The sequence below is a fragment of the Natator depressus genome, chromosome 8 (assembly GCF_965152275.1).
Source record: "Natator depressus isolate rNatDep1 chromosome 8, rNatDep2.hap1, whole genome shotgun sequence".
Classification (NCBI taxonomy): Eukaryota; Metazoa; Chordata; order Testudines; family Cheloniidae; genus Natator; species Natator depressus.
The window spans coordinates 40,886,457-40,906,174 of NC_134241.1; the positions used below are offsets into that span (position 1 = coordinate 40,886,457).

Consider the following 19,718-nt stretch of genomic DNA (forward strand, 5'->3'; position numbering starts at 1 on the left):
CCTGGACCAGATACAGGTTGTCGAAGATGGTGCGGCCCGGGACGGTGTAGGTCTGGTCTGGGTGGATCACATCCGCCACCATGGACCCTAGCCGCAGCGAGATGGCTTTCACTATGACCTTGTAGTCCATGCTGAGGAGCGAGACGGGACGCCAATTTTGTAAAATGCGGAGGTCCCCCTTCTTCGGCAATAAGGTGAGCACGGCTCGCCTGCACGAAAGAGGAAGGACCCCGCTCTGCAAAGACTCAGCCCAGACGGTGACTAGGTCTGGGCCGAGGACGTCCAGAACATGCGGTAGAATTCCATGGTCAGCCCATCTATGCCTGGAGATTTATTGGTGGGCATGCAGCAGAGGGCTTCCAAGAACTCAGCCAGAGTGAGAGGCAGCTCTAGCCGGTCTCAGTCGCCCGCGCTGACCATCGGGAGTTCATCCCAGAGCATTCTGCAAGCATTAGGATCGGTCATATCCAGGGAGAAAGGCCTGCGTAGAAGGCCCTGACACTCCCGCACATCTCCACTGTATCCGGGGGGGGGGGGGGGCATCCAGGGTCACTAGCCCCTGGCTTTCCTCTGGGGGTGACCACTGACACAGTCCCGTGGCCCACCAAGACAGGCAGTCAAGGGGCGGACCCCCAATATGGCACCCGATGGGCTTGCGCCATGCGGTCCCCCTCAAACCCCGGCTCAATTGGGGGTGGTGGAGGGAAGATAGCAGCCCCTGGTGAGTCAGGACAGGGAAGTACAGTGGTCACTCCCTGGGGGCTATCCTCTGGGAGTGAGGAGATGACGGCCCCAGGGGCGGCAATAGTATCACGGGAGGTGGAGGGGACAGGGATGGGGCTGGCATCAGGGGCAGGGCAGGAATTCAGAGTAGGAGCAGGGCAGGGGTCAGGAGCAGAGTTAGGGAGAGGGGCAAAGGCAGGATCCTGGGCCCCGGTAGCCAGGCCGCTGGGAAATGGCCCCTCTCGGGCAGGCTCAGGAATCTGGGGGTTCGGAAGGGGGCCCTCCGTGATGCCGGGCTCTGGCTCCATGGCCGGCGTAGTAGCCATGGCATCGTCAGTGGGGTCCCCGCCCGGGAAGGAGGTCGGTTGCCCCACACCCATGAGGGACATCCCATGGGGCTCAGGTCCCAGCTGCATGGCGCCGGCCGTCACCTCAGTAGGCTTGGTGGCCGTCAGCAGGGTGCCACCCGCGGCCGGGCAGATGGAGGAGGCCAGGGAACCCTCGGAAGCGGGAGTGGAAGCAGCGGTTAGGGGGAGGGATCATGGAGAAGGGGGGGCCGGGGTGAGGTCGCTCAGTTCGAGGCCCGCTGGCAGAGGGTCGTCCTCCCCCTGTGTGACTGGGGTCAGACCCAGGGCCTCGATCTCCTCGTAGATGGAAGGGAGCTCTCCTTCCACCACCCCGGAGTTCTCCCCGCCAGTGCCCGAAGCGACGCTCACCCCAGGGCTCACAGGGGCTCCAGATGGTAACGGGGCAGGAGGGGCTCCATCGGGGGCCTTGGAGGGAAGGGACTCCAATGGAGGTGTAGTACCGCCCTCCTGTGCTGCCACGTCTTCCCCGGCCGGTACTGGGGGATGGAACGCACCCACAGGCAAGGCAGAAGGCTCGGTATCAGTGCCCCCCTTTCTTGTCTTCCGGGGGGCTTCCGCATCGGCAGAAAGGAGTGGAGCTCGAGCCTTCCGCTTACCCCGCTTACCCTGGACTAGGACCCAGCGCTCCATGGCATCATCCGGGGGCCGGCTAACGGGTCGGGTCGGGGGGCAGGGGCGATGGCTCAGGGACTGTGGGAGGCAGTGATGGGGGTGGCACGAGGGAGGGAAGATTCCCCCAGGGCAGACCCTCTCCCATGCTTGGTGGTATCCCTGCCGCACCCTGCTCTGGGGGCCCCGCCAGATGGTAGGCAGCAGAGGCGGGGCTCTCCTGCTCGTCTGGGCGCACTGGGGGAAGCACCCCTTGGGCCCGAGTGGGAGCACTGGTGGACTGAGTAGGAGGAGGGGTGGCTCCGGGCACTGGGCAGCCAGGGGTGCCGGCGATGACGGAGCCAGTGCCCTGCCGGGGGTCCCAGATGCCCCTCCTTGCCGGGCCAAGGGGCAGTCCCTCCGGACATGCCCCATCGCCCGGCAGAGGTAGCACCAGGCCTCCCCCGTGGAATAATGCACCCAATAATGGGCCCCCTGGTAGGGGACCAAGAATTATCCCTCAAGCGCCTCTCCATCATGCGCCGCCGGTGGCAGTTGAAGCTGCACTTGCCGGCGGAATGAGAGGACGTGACGGAGGGCGGGGTCTTTGCAGCCCAGTGAGACAGGGCTCATGACAGAAATGGGCTTCCCCAGGGTGGAGAGGGTGGGTAACAGGGCGGCATTGGGAAGGAAGGAAGGGAGGGACGGAGGTCAGGACCAGGTGGACGCCCAGGTCCTCTAGCGGCTCCAGGGGGACGAACACTCCCACCACTGCCAGGCCCTTCTTCACCACCTCCTGGGCGGTGGCCTCCGCTGCTAAGAAGAAGACGACCTTGCCATACATTTTGGAGGCCGCCACAATGGCCGTGGGCCCCACCGCCCTCGCCAACGCCCACACGTACGTCTCCACGTGGGGCGAGGCAGGCACCAGGAGGCAACAGACGCCGTGTTTCCTGGTCATGGTGGGAAAGGGGCCCCGGCCGCTATAGATGGTAGCGGAGGCAGTGGGCGGAAGAGATGACGTAGCGGCAGGTGGGGGAGCTGCTGCCACCTGGGCGTATGCCCTGGGGGCTGGGGGAGGGGCATCCACAGAGCTGGTGGAGGGAGCAGCGGGTAGGGACGTCGTGGCCGGTGGCAGGGCTGCGTCAGTGGGGGCAGCCCCTGCCATGGAGGGCCTGGTCTTTTTAGTGGGGCCCTTCCCCTTCTTCTTACCCTGGCCCTTCCTGCCGGTTGGGAGGGCTCCCCCCAAATCTGAGGGGGCAAGGGACGTGGCAGCAGCGGAGGTCACCCCTGTGCCCGCCGCTGCTGGCACCCCAGCGGTGGCAGGTGGTTTGGCAGCGGCAGCAGAGGTAGAGGCTTGGGCGGGGGGGTGACTGAGGGGCAGGCGGGGAAGGGGCAGCTGGGGCTGCTGGAGGGGCCCCACCCACCATAATGAGCAGGGAGGGAGGGGAAAACACCAGAGAGAGGAGGGGAAAGGGGAGGCAGCTCGACCACTCCTCCCCGCTAGGCTGCAGGCAGGGGAGAAGGGCACCAAAAGGGTGGGCTGGACAGGGGGGCTATCAAGGGCTTGTGGGGGACAGTCACCGACTCAGGATAGGAATCCGGCTCCTCTAGCTGCACTAGGGGAAGGCGGTCCCAACAACGTTATGGGGGTGCAGTGAGATACGGGCAACCTCAAACAGGGGAAGGGCACAAGCGCATGGGAGAGGACAGGGGCACACTGAGTAAGGGGCCAATCAGGGCAGGGGTACCACGTGGGGAGGGGGGAGAACCAGGCTGGAGGTAGGACAGGGAACCAAGGAGCTAGCTTCAGAGGCCGGGGCGGGGCAAACAAACAAAAGCTGCAGAGGGAAAAGGGCGGGGCAGGCAAACAAACTGAAGCTAGTGAGGTGCTGGGGTAAAAGGGAGGGCAAAAAGGCTGCAAGGGGCAAATGGGGCAGGTAGCAAGGGACAAAGCTGGGGGCTTGCTGAAGGGGGTCAGTCTGGGGGGAGGGGGCACGTGCACCTGCAAAGAGTCAGTGTGGGCTGGCTGCTGCTTCTGGCCCCAAAGGTGGTGAAAGGTGCGGCAAGCCAAGCAAGCAGTGGAGTCCCAGAGGCAGGAGCTTGAGGGGGCAGCGACCACAGTGGTGGTGGGCGTTGGGGGGGGGACACACAGATGGACTGGGGTCAGGCTCCATGCCACACCCCATGTCCCCACAAACACAGTCAAAACCCCCACCACAAGAGCACAGTTCAAAAGTTACTTAGTCTTAAGGCCCCCTCCACAGTGGTCTCCAGAATCCCTGTGCGCTCCCCCAGCAGCAGATGGCCTCGTCCCCTCCTCCTTTGGGGTCTAGCAAGAGCTCCAAGCAGCAAAGGCAGCAGCAGCTCCAGGCAACAGCCCAATGGCCAGGCAGGCAGAAAGGACCCCTCACAGGTGGTGGTGCTGTCCTCAGCAGCAATGGCTGGGGCAGGGGTCTCTTACTTCCCCCTCTGGGGAGCAGGCCAGCTTCCCCCCCAGGGGCTGTAGTTGGAGCAGTAGCAGCACCCAAGGGTGGGAGGGTGTCCAGCAGCTAGCCAGCAACCAGGTAGCAGAGAAGGGGGGTGGGTGGTGTCCAGCCCAGCCAGGGGAGCAGCTGGAGCAGTAGCAGCAGCAGCAAGAGCCCAAGGCCCAGCAGCAGCAGTCCCCCTCCCCCAGGCCAGTTGGGTTCAGCAGAGGAGCCAAAGGTGGGTCTACTGGCCACTGGATGAACAGGTTTCTATTCCCTGACTGACCAGAGCAGGGACTGCTCTCTAGGCCAGAGGGGAAAGCAGGGAGGTCAGCCTGTGGAGGAGCAGATCCCTGTTCCCCAGATAGCCAAACAAAGGCTACTCCAGGCCAATTAAGACTCCTGATGCCAATTAACGCCTAGGCTAATGGAGACAGCTGGAACCGATCAAGGTTCGACTTATACTGTTTAAAAGTGCTCCTTCCAGTTCCCTTAGGTAAGCCCAGGTGGAAGGAGTTGGAGGAGAGGAAGAATTGTTGAAGCCTGAGGTTAGGGTGAAGCTAGAAAAGGGGAAGTGGCCCGGGGAGTCAAAGCTGCTCCAGTGGTGAAGGGGAAGCTACCATAGGGTCCCTGAGCTGGAACCCAGAGTAGTGAGTGGGCTTAGGTTTCTTCCCCCCACCCCCCACCCCCCCCCCAAAAAAAACACCTTTGAGAGGGGAAGCAGGACTTGCTCCAGGTAGGATGTTTAACTGTGTCTATTAAGCTCAATAGAGTGACAGAGACTGTGGGGTATTCCCTTTTCCATACTGGCCTGTGATGACAATAGCTAGGTAGGCTGTAACTCTTGCTGTTACACTAAGAAAGGGAGGTCACATTGAGGGCCTTTGTGGGTTTCTAAGGCCATTAAATCCACCTGGAAGTGCGGGACCCACCTATACAGGCTTGGGACTTTGTCACAGGAGCTAGTGTGTCAATGGGTGAGGCTAGTGGCACAAGCTAGTGATTCAGCAGACACTCAGCTCCTTGTCCTGTGGTGGGGTGCTGTTATCCTTCAGCAGGCTTTGGAATTTGTGGGAGTCTGAGACTTTGTACTCAAATCAGGATCATTGGTCTGACTTGTCTGCATATTGGATGAGCTTGCACCATTGCCTAATAGGGGACGGTGTGTCTAAGCCAGTGGCTGGTGGTCCTGACCTCTGTCTTGATGTCTCGGTCAAAGCTCAAGGACAGGGTGTGACTGGCTGGATGAGAGCTGACCTGTGAAAGTCCAGGGAGACACATGAGGAGAGTTTTGGGGGTTTTGCATTTGCAGCCTTGGCCTGGTGAAATCTCCCAGGATGACACATAAGAATGGCCCTACTGGGTCAGACCAAAGTAGCCAGTGCCAGGTGCCCTAGAGTGAATGAACAGAACAGGTAATCATCAAGTGATCCATCCCCTGTCGCTTATTCCCAGCTTCTGGCTAGGGACACCATTCCTGCCCGGGAGCTCCTCTAGGAATCCTGTACTCAGTGGTGGTCTGTAAATGAGCATAAAATCCATGTCTGCTTTGGCTCTGGTTTCTACTGGCAGGTGAAAGGATTCAAATGAAGCTGTTTTACCTGAGTCGCCTCTCTCCCATTTGCCGTGCCAGATGCCTTCTTGCCCCATTGAGATCTGTGAGGTACTGAGCACCTTGGGCGGACAAGGTGGGCTCGCACAGAGCTTGTGGTGTCATCCAGTCAGGTACAGTGATGAGTGCTTCATCACTGATAAGATTGTGTGTTGTTCATTAGCGACCAGTCCTCAGCCAGGCTGCACCAGCCAGTCCCAGCCAATGCCCAGTCGGGTAGAATCAGGGAGCCCTGGCCATGCCCAGCCAGGATAGCAGAGGGTGTTTGTGAGTGTGTCTGTTGAGGGACAGCGGGGGGTGTGTGTGTGTGTGAAGGGGACAAAGGGGAGGTGTCGGGTCATGCTGGTGTGTGTGTGTTGAGAACAGCAGGGTGTGTGTATCGGGGAGATGGCAGGTGAGATGACAGGTGTGTGAGAGGGCCAGCAGGGTGTGTGTGTGTCAGGGGAGATGGCAGACAGCAGGTGTGAGCGTCAGACGCATAGCAGGGGGCATGTGTGAGTGTGTCTGGGGGACAGCAGGGTGTGAGTGAGTGTGTCTGGGAGTCAGTAGGGGGTAGGTGTAAGTGCCAGAAGGGTGGGTGGGTGTGTATCAGGGGGACAGTAGGGGTGTGTATGAGTATGTCAGGGGCAATGGCAGCTGTGAGTGTGTCGGGGGGGGACAGCAGAGGGTGGGGTGTGTGTGTCAGGTGGGACAGCAGCATGTGTGTGTGCATCAGAGGGATAGCAGGAAGCATGTGTGTGTGCATCCGAGGGACAGCAGGGGGTGTGAGTGAATACACCCCCTGCTGACCCCCAGATATGTGAGTGGGGTGGACAGAAGGGGGCAGGTGCGAGTGTCAGAAGGCCAGCAAGGTAGGGGGGTGTGTGTGTGTCAGGGGGACAGCAGGGACATGTGTGTGTCGGGCGATGGCAGGTGTGCGTGTGTGGGCACCAGGGGGTGTGAGTGAGTGTCAAAGGGACAGCAGGGGGTATGTGTGTCGGGGACAGCAGGGGGCAGGTGTGAGTGTGTGCAGGGGGACAGCAGGGAGTGTGTGTGGGTGGCAGGCGGCACATGTGTATATCAAGGGAGGGAACAGGATGGCAGAAAGGAGGGCAAGGGGCATGTCAGTGTGTCTCCCACCCCATAGAGGTCACAATGTCCTGGTTTCCCTGCCCCCCATGCTTTGTGCAGGAGTCGCACTGCCCCGGGCTTGACTAGTCATTGGGGACAAGGGCAGCATGAGGCATGCTGTAGCCCAGTGGTCAGGGCACTCGTGGGAGACCTGGATTCAAGTCTCAGTGGGAGACTCAAATGTGGCTTTCCCCCAGTGGGGGTGAGTGCTCTGGGCACTAGGTGTAAGGGAGCGCCTCTGCCTTGGTTATCTGGGAGGAAGACTGCCCTTGATTGGTGCCTGGCAACAGGAGAGGCTTCACAGAGAGGGGCCTCTCTTCTGTACTGAGGGGCCTAAGTCCCTTTTCTGGACAGGGCTGGGGCCGCACCCTCTCCCAGCATTTCCTGCTGGCTCCTTTAGGCAGCTCCCTGTTCAGTGTGCAGGCTACTGTGAATTTTTTTATTTTAGGCCCCTCACTTTCCCCATGCATCATACGGGAGCCTGAGCAGCAGGGCCCCTAAAGCCAGGCACTGCAACACTCAGCCTGTGTCCCAGGTCATGCAGGGCAATGCTAGCAGAGTGGGGAACTGAACACAGGTGGACCAAATGCCAGCCCAGTATCCTAACCACTGGGCCACCCTTCCTCTGAGTCCTTAACTCCAGCTGCTGTTGGCATCCTGCTGCGCCAAAATATTGCTGTTCATGCTTCTTTACAGGACCTGTGTTCCAAGCTATTTTTGCAATGAGCCCTCCTCAACCTCTGGCACACCTCCTGGGCAGCTCTTCCACACACTGGTCCCCAACAAACTTACCTGGAGACCAAGACACAAGAGGAGTGGAGGAGGACTGACTCACCAATGATGCTTCTCAGATCTTCCTCGTCAAGGTTCTGTCTGGGCGTGGCAGGAAGTGTAGGGCTGGCTGGCGTCGGAGGGGCAGTAGCAGCTGACTCCTCACTTCTGGAGGCAGCCACACTTGTCCCAGTTGTTGTCGAGATGTGGACTGTGGTGGCTGCCATAGCAATTGTAGCTTTGTGGAGGTTGGCTGTGGGTAGGATTGATGCAGTTGTGGGTGCCTGTGTACCTGTCTGGGTCACAGTTGCTGGTGTCCATGTGGCTGGCTCATCTACTGACGCACCCGTGGTGATGGCTCCAGGTGCAGTGGTGGTCTCCAGTGTGGCTGGGAGCTGGTCTATAATGGTGGTGGGAGCTGTAGGGGTAAGTGCTGGTGTCAGCTCATTGGAGAGGGATGGGGCAGCAGAGGACAATGGCGGAGACCTGGTGGCAGTTTCTGCTACTGGGGACCCAGCAATGGCAAGGGCAGCTTGTGAGATGTACTCCATGGTGGGGGCGATGTTTCGGAGTGTCAGAGGCCCTTCCACTGGAGCTGGTGTCCTCGTGGTGCTGCTCCGCTCATGGCTGGTGTGCCTCAACAGCTGATCTTCAATCAACAAATCGACCGTGTGATCGCCGCTGAAAGACTCATCCTCTGCCAAGCAAGCAAAACACGCATCACTGGGAGGTGCACGGCAGCCCCCGCCATGGTGGGACTAGAGCTGCGCAAGGGGAGCCTGGACTAGCCTGTCATGGTTCGTGAGCGCTCCAGAGTCAGGCTTGTCAGAGGACACAGCACAAAGCCCCTGTCTCCATTGCTTACTGAACTGCCCCAATATTTACTCTGGGGGCACCTTGGGGATGCGCTGAGCTGCTCAAAAGGAAATCCCCAGGCATCAGCAGTGGATAATTGGGGCCCACTGTGCAGTGCTGCTAACTCTCACAAATAACATGATATGGGCTCCTGTTGAAGGCAGTATTGCAATACATTCCAGCCTTCCTGTGACTTCTGGGGAGCTCCTCTCTACAATGCCATGTAGCCCAGTGGAAGGTGTGCAACCACACAAGGCCAAGAGTTGAAGTCTCAGCTCTTTCATTTGGTGGTGGTAATATTTGGCCATTACTATGGCCAAAGTTCATATCCATGGGGGGTAACTGTTCACCAATTTCAGAGATAAGGTAGCTGAGATCTTGCATATGGTCACTGCAGACAGAGCTGGAAACAGAATTCCAGTCTCTAATACAGCAGGACCAACTTTCTTCCACCTTGTCCATCTGCCTTTCAGAAGGAACATGTCATATTAGGTGCTTCTGTAATTCTCCACAACACAGTGTGGCACTGGGGCACTCTTTAGCAGCTTGATCTCATATAAAGGTTTGTGACTCTGCTACTGCTTGCCTGCTAAGAGATCTGGGTTTTAACTCAAGCATTAGAAGCCTCTGCTTTTTTACATCCAGAGGTCCAAGATTTAGTCCCCAGAGAAGACCCAAACACAGGTGCTATTATATAAGCTCTGCTGTCTGTGACCACCAGACCAAAACCTTCTCCCAGAGCCAGAATCCAGATGCCCAGTGCCCCACTGCAGTATCACAGCTACTGGTGTAACCCACTGGCCTCATGGGTGCTGTATCTGCTTGTGTGGGCTGGGCTGGTAGAAGAACACAGCATGCTTCCTCCCCCTATAGCTGACGAGGAAGCAGTCTATGCTGTGGATTTGAAGGCTACAGGTTCAAAGGCTGCTAATAACACATGTAGCAGAGAGGGGAAAAGTCACATCTTTGTAAGAAAGTTAGTGTAGGAAGTTCAGAGTAATTATTGCAATGCCTCTGCACTTACATGAGAGGAAAGTGATCAGGAACAGTCAGCATGGATTCACCAAGGGTAGGTCATGCCTGACTAATCTAATCGCCTTCTATGATGAGATTACTGGTTCTGTGGATGAAGGGAAAGCAGTGGATGTATTGTTTCTTGACTTTAGCAAAGCTTTTGACATGGTCTCCCACAGTATTCTTGTCAGCAAGTTAAAGAAGTATGGGCTGGATGAATGCACTATAAGGTGGGTAGAAAGTTGGCTAGATTGTCGGGCTCAACGGATAGTGATCAATTGCTCCATGTCTAGTTGGCAGCCGGTGTCAAGTGGAGTGCCCCTGGGGCCGGTTTTGTTCAATATCTTCATAAATGATCTGGAGGATGGTGTGGATTGCACTCAGCAAATTTGCGGATGATACTAAACTGGGAGGAGTGGTAGATATGCTGGAGGGCAGGGATAGGATACAGAGGGACCTAGACAAATTGGAGGATTGGGCCAAACGAAATCTGATGAGGTTCAACAAGAATAAGTGCAGGGTCCTGCACTTAGGACGGAAGAACCCAATGCACAGCTACAGACTAGGGACCGAATGGCTAGGCAGCAGTTCTGCGGAAAAGGACCTAGGGGTTACAGTGGACGAGAAGCTGGATATGAGTCAGCAGTGTGCCCTTGTTGCCAAGAAGGCCAATGTCATTTTGGGATGTATAAGTAGGGGCATAGCGAGCAGATTGAGGGACGTGATCGTTCCCCTCTATTCGACATTGGTGAGGCCTCATCTGGAGTACTGTGTCCAGTTTTGGGCCCTGCACTACAAGAAGGATGTGGATAAATTGGAGAGAGTCCAGCGAAGGGCAACAAAAATGATTAGGGGTCTGGAACACATGACTTATGAGGAGAGGCTGAGGGAACTGGGATTGTTTAGTCTGCAGAAGAGAAGAATGAGGGGGGATTTGATAGCTGCTTTCAATTACCTGAGAGGTGGTTCCAGAGAGGATGGTTCTAGACTATTCTCTGTGGTAGAAGAGGACAGGACAAGGAGTAATGGTCTCAAGTTGCAGTGGGGGAGGTTTAGGTTGGATATTAGGAAAAACTTTTTCACTAGGAGGGTGGTGAAACACTGGAATGCGTTACCTAGGGAGGTGGTAGAATCTCCTTCCTTAGAAGTTTTTAAGGTCAGGCTTGACAAAGCCCTGTCTGGGATGATTTAATTGGGGATTGGTCCTGCTTTGAGCAGGGGGTTGGACTAGATGACCTCCTGAGGTCCCTTCCAACCCTGATAGTCTATGATTCTATGATTCATTTAGCTATGAATGTGGATGTTGTGTTAATATTTGTTTTACTGTTGCATGTTTATTATTTGTATTTTGGTAAGGGGGGCTGTCCCTTTAAGAGAAGGGTGCAGTTGTCAGTGGATTTGAGACTGAGAAGCATGGATTGGAGGGATATTTTGCCACTTCCAGTGTGCAGAGAGGGGAGCTCCCTGATGGTGGAACTGCTACACAGAGCAGAGGTTGCTCAAGACAATCTGCTGTCTTAGGCAGGACATCTGTATTCCTCCCCTGCCCTGCTCAGCCTCTAGGACAGAGGTTCTCCACACAGGGATGCATCAGACTTCCAGGAAGGGAGTGGAGGCATGGTGAGTGGTTATGGTAGAAGTGAGGGAGGCCAACTCTTGCAGGCTGCAGCACCACTCACTCAGGTTTGGCCTGGTCACCCTAGGCAGAATCTACCTCCCTAGGCAGGTGTTTAGTTTGCCTATAGCTAACTCCCATCATCCCCCTCCCCACTGGAAATCCCCTTCCTCCCAGGCAGCTCAGGGGAAGGATGGGTGCCAGGATCTGTTGTGAAGCTGTATGAACACCAGATTCCCTAGGAACTGCATGCGAAGCCATGTGTGGCATAGGCTGTGACTGCTGGACAGTGCAGCTCGGCACAGGACTTATGGCATCACTTTGCTCTGCACTGGCCAGTCAGCTGTTCAGGGCAGGCAATGGCTCTTGCTCAGTTTGTCCAGTGCCTAGCACAAAGCATCTCCAAGCTGAGATAAGCTCCTGCAGTAGGGGCAAAAACTGCTGGACTCGATGTACGTTTGTGAGGGCTGGGGATGGCGGGGAAGGGCAAAAAAACAAAAAATGTCACTTAAACTTTAAAAACACCAGAACACCCAAGCCCCTGATTTTTGGGTAAGACTTGTGATTTCTGACTGTTTGGGGCTGGCAATACTGGGCGTGGGCTTTCAGCAGCTTGGGTTTTTTAAGCCCTATGGGGAATCAGCAGGCCACTTGCTTGTGTTTGCTATTGAGCAATTACTAGGCTGGGTTCCTGGAGATTTCAAAATTAACAAATAGGAACCTTTGTTCAGTTCAAAGGCCCCTCTTAGCCTTTGCCATTTTCTCTCTAGGAGGTAATGACCCAGGACTGGCTCTTTAGAGTATGCTCTCTTGAAGCAAATATGTGTATCATACTGGGAGCCAGTATCAGGTACCGGGTCGGGCATGGATGTAGAGCTCAGAAACCTGTGTTCTAGTCCTGGCTCTGTCAGTGGCCTGCTGGGTGACTGTGGACCCCTTCTCTGTGCTTCAGTTTTGGGAATAAAGACGCTGACCACCTCTGTAACCCACTGTAAGAGCTGTGTATGAACCTGCTATATTATATCATCACAAGGAACTGTCTGAGTGTGTTTCCCAGTCTAGTCCCTTGCCCTCCACATATCGTTTTCAGTTCCTAGATAACTGCTAGGCACTTTCTTTCAGTGCTGCTGGAAAAATCAGTCCTACTCCTTCAGGTAAGTGTTTCCCTAACTAATTGCTTCCCTAAATAGCCAGTATGGTGTCAGTTTGGGACTTAGCCCTGCATGGACGGCAGGTGAACCTCCCCTTTGGCGAGGCTACCCCTCTGACTGCACCCCTTTCACCTGAAGTCCCACCCCCTTCAGCCAGAGGAGCCCTGAGTTGCACCTGTGGCCGGAGGAGCCCTGGGTCGCCCACCCCAGCCAACTTCCCAGAGCTGGGCTGGCCCCAGCACCACCCCAGGCTGCTGGCCCGACCCCCTTGGCCAGCCTGAGTGCTGCCATGGGTGCCACCAGGCCCAAGCTTCAGGCTGCCGGCTGGAGCTGAGCCCCCGCCCACTTAAGGGTAGAGGGGGAGGCCTCAGGGTAGAACATGGGCAGGGCCACAGCCTGGGTCAGTGGAGGCTTAGTCTGCCCTGGCCTTTGATATCCACCGCAAATGTAGCCCTGTCCTTTCTTTGGCTGATCACTGTAAATCCATCTATTTCAGCTTATATGAAAAACCACTCCCTACCCAAGAGAGGTCCTATTCATCAGTGTATTCAATCTGAAATTCTGTGAATTTGGAAAGCGTGCTAGATATCACACACAGGAGGTTCATAGTCATCAGTATGGCTGTTGGGTGGTGGTCTGTTTACTGCTCTGCTAATGTGTTCATATAGATTTGTAAATTCAACATCATACACTCGATTCATGAGGGTGTTAAACCCATAGATTGTTTTCCAGAAGTCTATAGTAAGTGCCTTAATAGTTTTTTCTCATACTCATCTATGTGGGATTTAAGACAACACATCCATTGCCAGCATCTGCTTTTCAATATGGAATTGGTTTCTTTCTTCCCTGTTTGGGGATCTCAGTGTGAATGCAACTGGCTGCCCTTCCTGCAGAAGGCCTGCACCTGGGCCTTCAGAAAATGCCTCTAGTTGACAGCACAAATGGCTGAATAACAGAGAACTTGAAAACTGGTGAAGGGAGACCAGTATTCGATGGCTGTTTGGGTCTGATTTCCCAGGGACAGGAAAGGTCATTCCCCACCAATTTCCTTCCAAGTTTATGATCCACAGATAGTTTGGGCATTAATTTTTCCAATTAGTTTACTAACCTCCTAAACCTCTGCAGACCCACTTTCAATTCTGAAGCAAGCATTTCAACTCTTGCTTTTATTGTGTTTGGGTCAGCAGTCAAGACACCCTTGCTCATTTTATGTCCAATAGAGAAAATTTCTATTACACCAATTTATAACATTTTAAGGCTTCCTCTTGCTTCCTACAGAATTTTGCATTGTGCTCTGTAAGATGTTCAGCCCAAATTCAAACACTATCCATTATCATTTAAACTTTTTTAATCCCCTCAGGTAGCTGTGCAAATGCTCTTCAGAATGCCTTGGGGCAGTATTAATTACTGGGACACTGGTTCAGCAGCTCTTGTCTGGCCTGACATACTCACTACACCTAACACTGGTGTCATAATCTGTATCTAAAAGGTGGCATGGAAGACACTGGCAAACTAATAGCTCACTGATCATTAATATTCTTGCATGATGTACATACAGGCTGTGTACAAAGAGTTCATAGAATTGTAGAATATTAGGGTTGGAAGAGACTTCAGGAGGCCATCTAGTCCAATCCCCAGCTCAAAGCAGGACCAACACCAACTAAATCATCCCAGCCAAGGCTTTGTCAAGCCAGGCCTTAAAAACCTCTAAGGATGGAGATTCCACCACCTCCCTAGGTAACCCATTCCAGTGCTTCACCACCCTCCTAGTGAAACAGTGTTTCCTAATATCCAACAGAGACCTCCCCCACTGCAACTTGAGACCATTGCCCCTTGTTCTGTCATCTGCCACCACTGAGAACAGCCGAGCTCCATCCTCTTTGGAACCGCCCTTCAGGTAATTGAAGGCTGCTATCAAATCCTGCCTCTTCTGCAGATTAAATAACCCCAGTTCCCTCAGCCTCTCCTCATAAGCCATGTGCCCCAGCACCCTAATCATTTTCATTGCCCTCCACTGGACTCTCTCCAATTTCTCCACAACCCTTCTGTAGTGGGGGGACCAAAACTGGATGCAATACTCCAGGTGTGGCCTCACCAGTGCCAAATAGAGGGGAATAATCACTTCCCTTGATCTTCTGGCAATGTTCCTACTAATACAGCCCAATATGCTGTTGGCCTTCTTCGCAACGAGGGCACACTGCTGACTCATATCCTGCAGAAAAGGACCTGGGGATTACAGTGGACGAGAAGCTGAAGTTATGGATGTAGGCTAGAATTATATTCTTAAAATGTGTTTGGCAAGCAATGCATAAGCACAGCATGCCCTAGACAAAGGAATAAGCAGTTTTCTGATCATTCTGGTCCTCAGGTAAGGATAATGAAGGCCATTTACATATGTAAAAGGGTAAACAACTCTAGCAAGCTAACAAGTGGGGGAGGAGACAGCATGGTATCTATACCCCAGCAGGAAAAAGAAGCATGGTCTGCAATTTACTTTTCAGAGCATACATTGCAAAGGTTTACTGGTCTGTAAAGATGGGGGAGCTGGATCTCTACTGATAAGTAATTACATCATCTGATTATAGGCAATATTACTGTACTATCAAAGTGTATCAGGAAAGGGCTTGTCTGAAAGCTTATGACACTAGTAATTAGTATCATCGTGAAGTGTTTGTATTAGCGCAATAGGAGGAAATATGGATATTCACTGATATGATGCTTTAAAAGTCTGTGACCAAACGTAGGGAGAAATAGGTTCCCACCCAGACCGGAGGAAAGGCAGCTATCTACCTGTTTCCAATGAGACTAAGCAAGGTGTGACCAAAAACAATGAAAGCTCCATTGACATATGAATCGGCAGGGGGCTGGGCAGGCCACAGGAAGGGAAGAACAGTACACAAACACAGAGTTTGGGAAGCTGTATGGAGGGAAAAGAAGCCATCTCGGCATCCATCACGGGACAGACACCAGGGTCCAGAGGTCTTGCAAGGTGAGAAAGCTGGGCCCTTCAGCCAGGGGGGCTGAAATCTCTAGGAATGAAGGTTGGCAAAAGACTGTAGCTTGTTAATTTAGGTCTTTGCCGTTAGAAAGCATATTTTTACTTTTGATGGTTTACAATCCTAACTTTATTCCTTCTACTTGGTATCCCCTAACCTATGTCCTTTTTGTTAATAAACATGTTTTATTTTTCAAATAAACAAATTTAGTCCTGTACTTAGGGAAGGGTGTATTTCCCCCAGCTAAGCTAATAAGCAGTGATGTGCTTTTGTCTCCTTACAGGGGTGAACACACAGTATTATTCCTCTGAGTGCCTCAGGAGAGGGCTGGACACTTCAGGGCAGATGGTTTGGGGGACATTTGGGATTGATGTGTGTGTTGGGGTCACTTTGCCAGGTGAATCAGAGTGTGGCTGGGGGTGCCAACTCGGCTGCTGGAATCAGAGCTGCTTAACCCACAGACACTCAGTGCAGGCTTATCTGCTGGCTGGGCACATCCAGACAAGAGAAGCACAGCAGCAGAGCCTTTGGGGCACGAAGGTTCCAGGGCAGGCAGTGACACAACCCCTCATTGGTCTAGCTCAGCAGTTTGCAGCCCAATTAGCACACAGCTGCAGCCCAGCTCAGCTGTGTGCTAAAGGGCGGCCTGCAGGCCAGGGATTGCAGCAGCCACAGGGTGAGGGTCTGTGGCAGCCATGTAGTGGGAGTCTGGGGCTGCCGACCAGCCACGTAGGGTTTGGGGCAGCTGCGTGGTGAGGGTCGGGTGGGCAGCTGGCCGGCCCTGTGGGGCGGGGGTCCAGTGTCAGGGTCCGGGCTGCCGTTGCCCTGCCACCCAGCCCCTGCAGCCCAGGTAACACACTGTGGGCTTCAAATGTGGCTCACAATGTGTAATAAGTTGAGAACCACTGGTCTAGCTTGCACTCCAGAATATAACAGCCAACTGGCATTTGCTTAAACATGTAATTCAGAGGCTATTTTGGCTTCTGAGAGCTTAGCAGCCTCCTTTTCAACAGTTAGACAATGCCACATAATGTAAACTCACCCTTATCAATGCACATCTGCACTTTAACTGCCTTTTCAATTCCACCCATGTCATTTACCCAGGTCTTTTACACTTTCAATCGCTCCCAGCTTTTCATATTTTCAAACTCTGTTTTTATTTCCTCCATTAAGGTCAATGGAATTTCTCTCATTGAATGCATCACTGTAGTTTTGTGATTTGCAGTCTCCTTCCAGATACGACAGCCCTTGGGAGACAGATGGAATTCTATGTACTGTCTGTTGCCTCTGGTTCATAGTGAGCCATTTTCAGTAAATGTGTTTTTACTTAACTTCCTGGCTAGGCTGACTTTCTGTCCTAACACAGGTGATGAATTTGCATTTATTGTATTGAGTTTTAAAGAAAACGATGAGTTTCAGAGTAGCAGCCGTGTTAGTCTGTAGTCACAAAAAGAAAAGGAGTACTTAAGGTGCCACAAGTACTCCTTTTCTTTTTGGTAAGAGTTCCATATCCCCTTAGCTACTGCACAGTAACACTGTATTACTCTCCAGTGTGAAAGTTTAAAGAGTGCAATTCTGACAATACTGTTTAGTCATATTTGTGCAGCTGTCATTGTGCCCACCAAATAATCTAGGTTATTGCTTTGCTGTTCTCCCAGTGAACAGACGCTCTGGGCTCTAACTCTGTGACACACTGTAGCAAAATGTTTTTTCTGTTCCATGTTCTCAGCCACATCTAGTGCAGATGGGTCTTTGCCTGTCAGAAACACTTCTATTTCCATGTTGTTTTGGTTTCCTTCATTTCTAGCTCTCCCTTTTAGAGAAGGGCATGTGCTATAGACCACTGGATCAAAAGGATGAGGCTTTCTTCAGACAACTAACTGAAGTTTCCAGATCACAGGCCCTGGTTCTCATGGGAGACTTTAATCACCTTGACATCTCCTGGGAGAGGAATATAGCAATGCACAGACAATCCTGGAAGTTTTTGGAGAGTGTTGGAGACAACTTCCTGGTACAAGTGCTGGAGGAACCAAGTAGGGGCCATGCTCCTCTTGACCTGCTGCTTACAAACAGGGAAGAATTGGTAGGGGAAGTAGAAGTGGGTGGCAACCTAGGCAGCAGTGACCATGAGATGGTTGAGGTCAGGATCCTGACAAAAGGAAGAAAGGAGAGTAGCAAAATATGGACCCTGGACTTCAGAAAAGCAGACTTTGACTCCCTCAGGGAACTGATGGGCAGGATCCCCTGGGAGGCTAATATGAGAGGCAAAGGAGGCCAGGAGAGCTGGCTGTATTTTAAAGAAGCCTTACTGAGGACACAGGAACAGACCATCCTGATGTGCAGAAAGAATAGCAAATATGGCAGATGACCAGTTTGCCTTAACAGTGAAATCTCTGGTGAGTTTAAACTCAAAAAGGAAGCTTACAAGAAGTAGAAATTTGGACAGATGACTAGGGAGGAGTTAAAAATATTGCTAGAGCATGCAGGGGTGTAATCAGGAAGGCCAAGGCTTGATTGGAGTTGCAGCTAGTAAGGGTTGTGAAGGGTAACAAGAAGGGTTTCTACAGTATGTTAGCAACAAGAAGGTGTCAGGGAAAGTGTGGGACCCTTACTGAATGGGGGAGGCAACATAGTGAGAGATGATGCGGAAAAAGCTGAAGTATTCAATGCTTTTTTTTTTTTTTTTTGCCTCGGTCTTCACAGACAAGGTCAGCTCCCAGACTGCTGCACTGGGCAACACCGTATGGGGAGGAGGTGAGCAGCCCTCAGTGGTGAAAGAACAGGTTAAAGACTATTTAGAAAAGCTGGACATGCACAAGTCCATGGGTCCAGATCTAATGCATCTGAGGGTGCTGAGGGAGTTGGCTGATGCGATTGCAGAGCCATTGGCCATTATCTTTGAAAATTCGTGGCGATGGGGGGCGGTCCTGGACAACTGGAAAAAGGCAAATATAGTGCCCATATTTAAGAAAGAGAACCCGGGGAACTACAGACCGGTCAGCATCACTTCCGTCCCTGGCTAATCCAGGTCCTCAAGAAATCCATTTTGAAGCACTTAGAGGAGAGGAAGGTGATCAAGAACAGTCAACATGGATTCACCAAGGGCAAGTCATGCCTGACCAAACTGATTGCCTTCTATGATGAGATAACTGGCTCTGTGGATATGGGGAAAGCAGTGGATGTGATCTATCTTGACTTTAGTAAAGCTTTTGATACGGTCTCCTGCAGTATTCTTGCCAGCAAGTTAAAGTAGTATGGATTGTATGAATCCATCCATCCAATAAGGTGGATAGAAAGCTGTCCAGATTGTTGGGCTCAACAGGTAGTGATGACACTAAGCAAGTTCGCAGATGACACTAAACTGAGGGGAGAGGTAGATATGCTGGAGGGTAGGGATGGGGTCCAAGGTCTAGACAAACTGGAGGATTGGAATAAAAGAAATCTGATGAGGTTCAACAAGGACAAGTGCAGAGTCCTGCACTTAGGAAGGAAGACTCCCATGCACCACTACAGGCTGGGGACCGACTGGCTAAGCAGCAGTTCTGCAGAAAAGGACCTGGGGATTACAGTGGATGAGAAGCTGGATATGCATCAGCAGTGTGCCCTTGTTGTCAAGAAGGCCAATGGCATATTGGACTGTATTAGTAGGAGAATTGCCAGCAGATCAAGGGAAGTGATTATTCCCCTCTGTTTGGCACTGGTGAGGCCAGACCTGGAGTATTGTATTCAGTTTTGGCCCCCCCCCCCCCTACAGAAGGGATGTGGACAAATTGGAGAGAGTCCAGCGGAGGGCAATAAAAATGATTAGGGGGCTAGGGCACATGACTTACCAGGAGAGGCTGAGGGAACTGGGGTTATTTAGTCTGCAGAAGAGAAGAGTGGGGGGGGATTTGATAGCAGCCTTCGACTACCTGAAGGGGGGTTCCAAATACGATGGAGCTTGGCTGTTCTCAGTGGCGGCAGATGACAGAACAAGAAGCAATGGTCTCAAGTTGCAGTGGGGGAGGTCTAGGTTGGATATTAGGAAACACTTTCACTAGGCGGGTGATGAAGCACTGGAATGGGTTACCTAGGGAGGTGATGGAATCTCCATCCTTTGAGGTTTTTAAATCCTGGCTGGGATGATTTAGTTGGTGTTGGCCCTGCTTTGAGCAGGGGATTGGACTAGATAACCTCCTGAGGTCTCTTCCAATCCTAATATTCTATGATTCTAAGGTGGCACATGGACTAGCTGCTTCCTCTGTCCCAGGTCACTTAGAGTACGTCTATGCAGCCCACAGTAGCAAGTCTCCCAGCCTGGATCAATAGACTGGGGCTTGCAGGGCTCATGCTAGTGCTCTAACAATAGCTATGTAGACTATGCTAGGATTATCTCTGCAGCCCATCACTTTGAGCACCTCATCCATCCTTTTCAATCCCTTCCCTGCTCCTTTCAGTGTCTTGTACT

The 19,718-nt window shown here is 52.9% G+C and overlaps 1 protein-coding gene across 2 annotated transcripts in view; it reads right to left on the bottom strand.

The window, feature by feature from the left end:
• The window catches only part of OLFML2B (olfactomedin like 2B), a 116,147-nt gene that overhangs the window by 21,926 nt on the left and 74,503 nt on the right, over nt 1–19,718 (bottom strand). For both annotated transcript variants that reach the window (XM_074960827.1, XM_074960828.1), the window contains exon 6: nt 7,705–8,337. In XM_074960827.1, the coding sequence (XP_074816928.1) occupies nt 7,705–8,337 (633 nt within the window). The remainder of the gene's footprint in view (nt 1–7,704; nt 8,338–19,718) is intronic.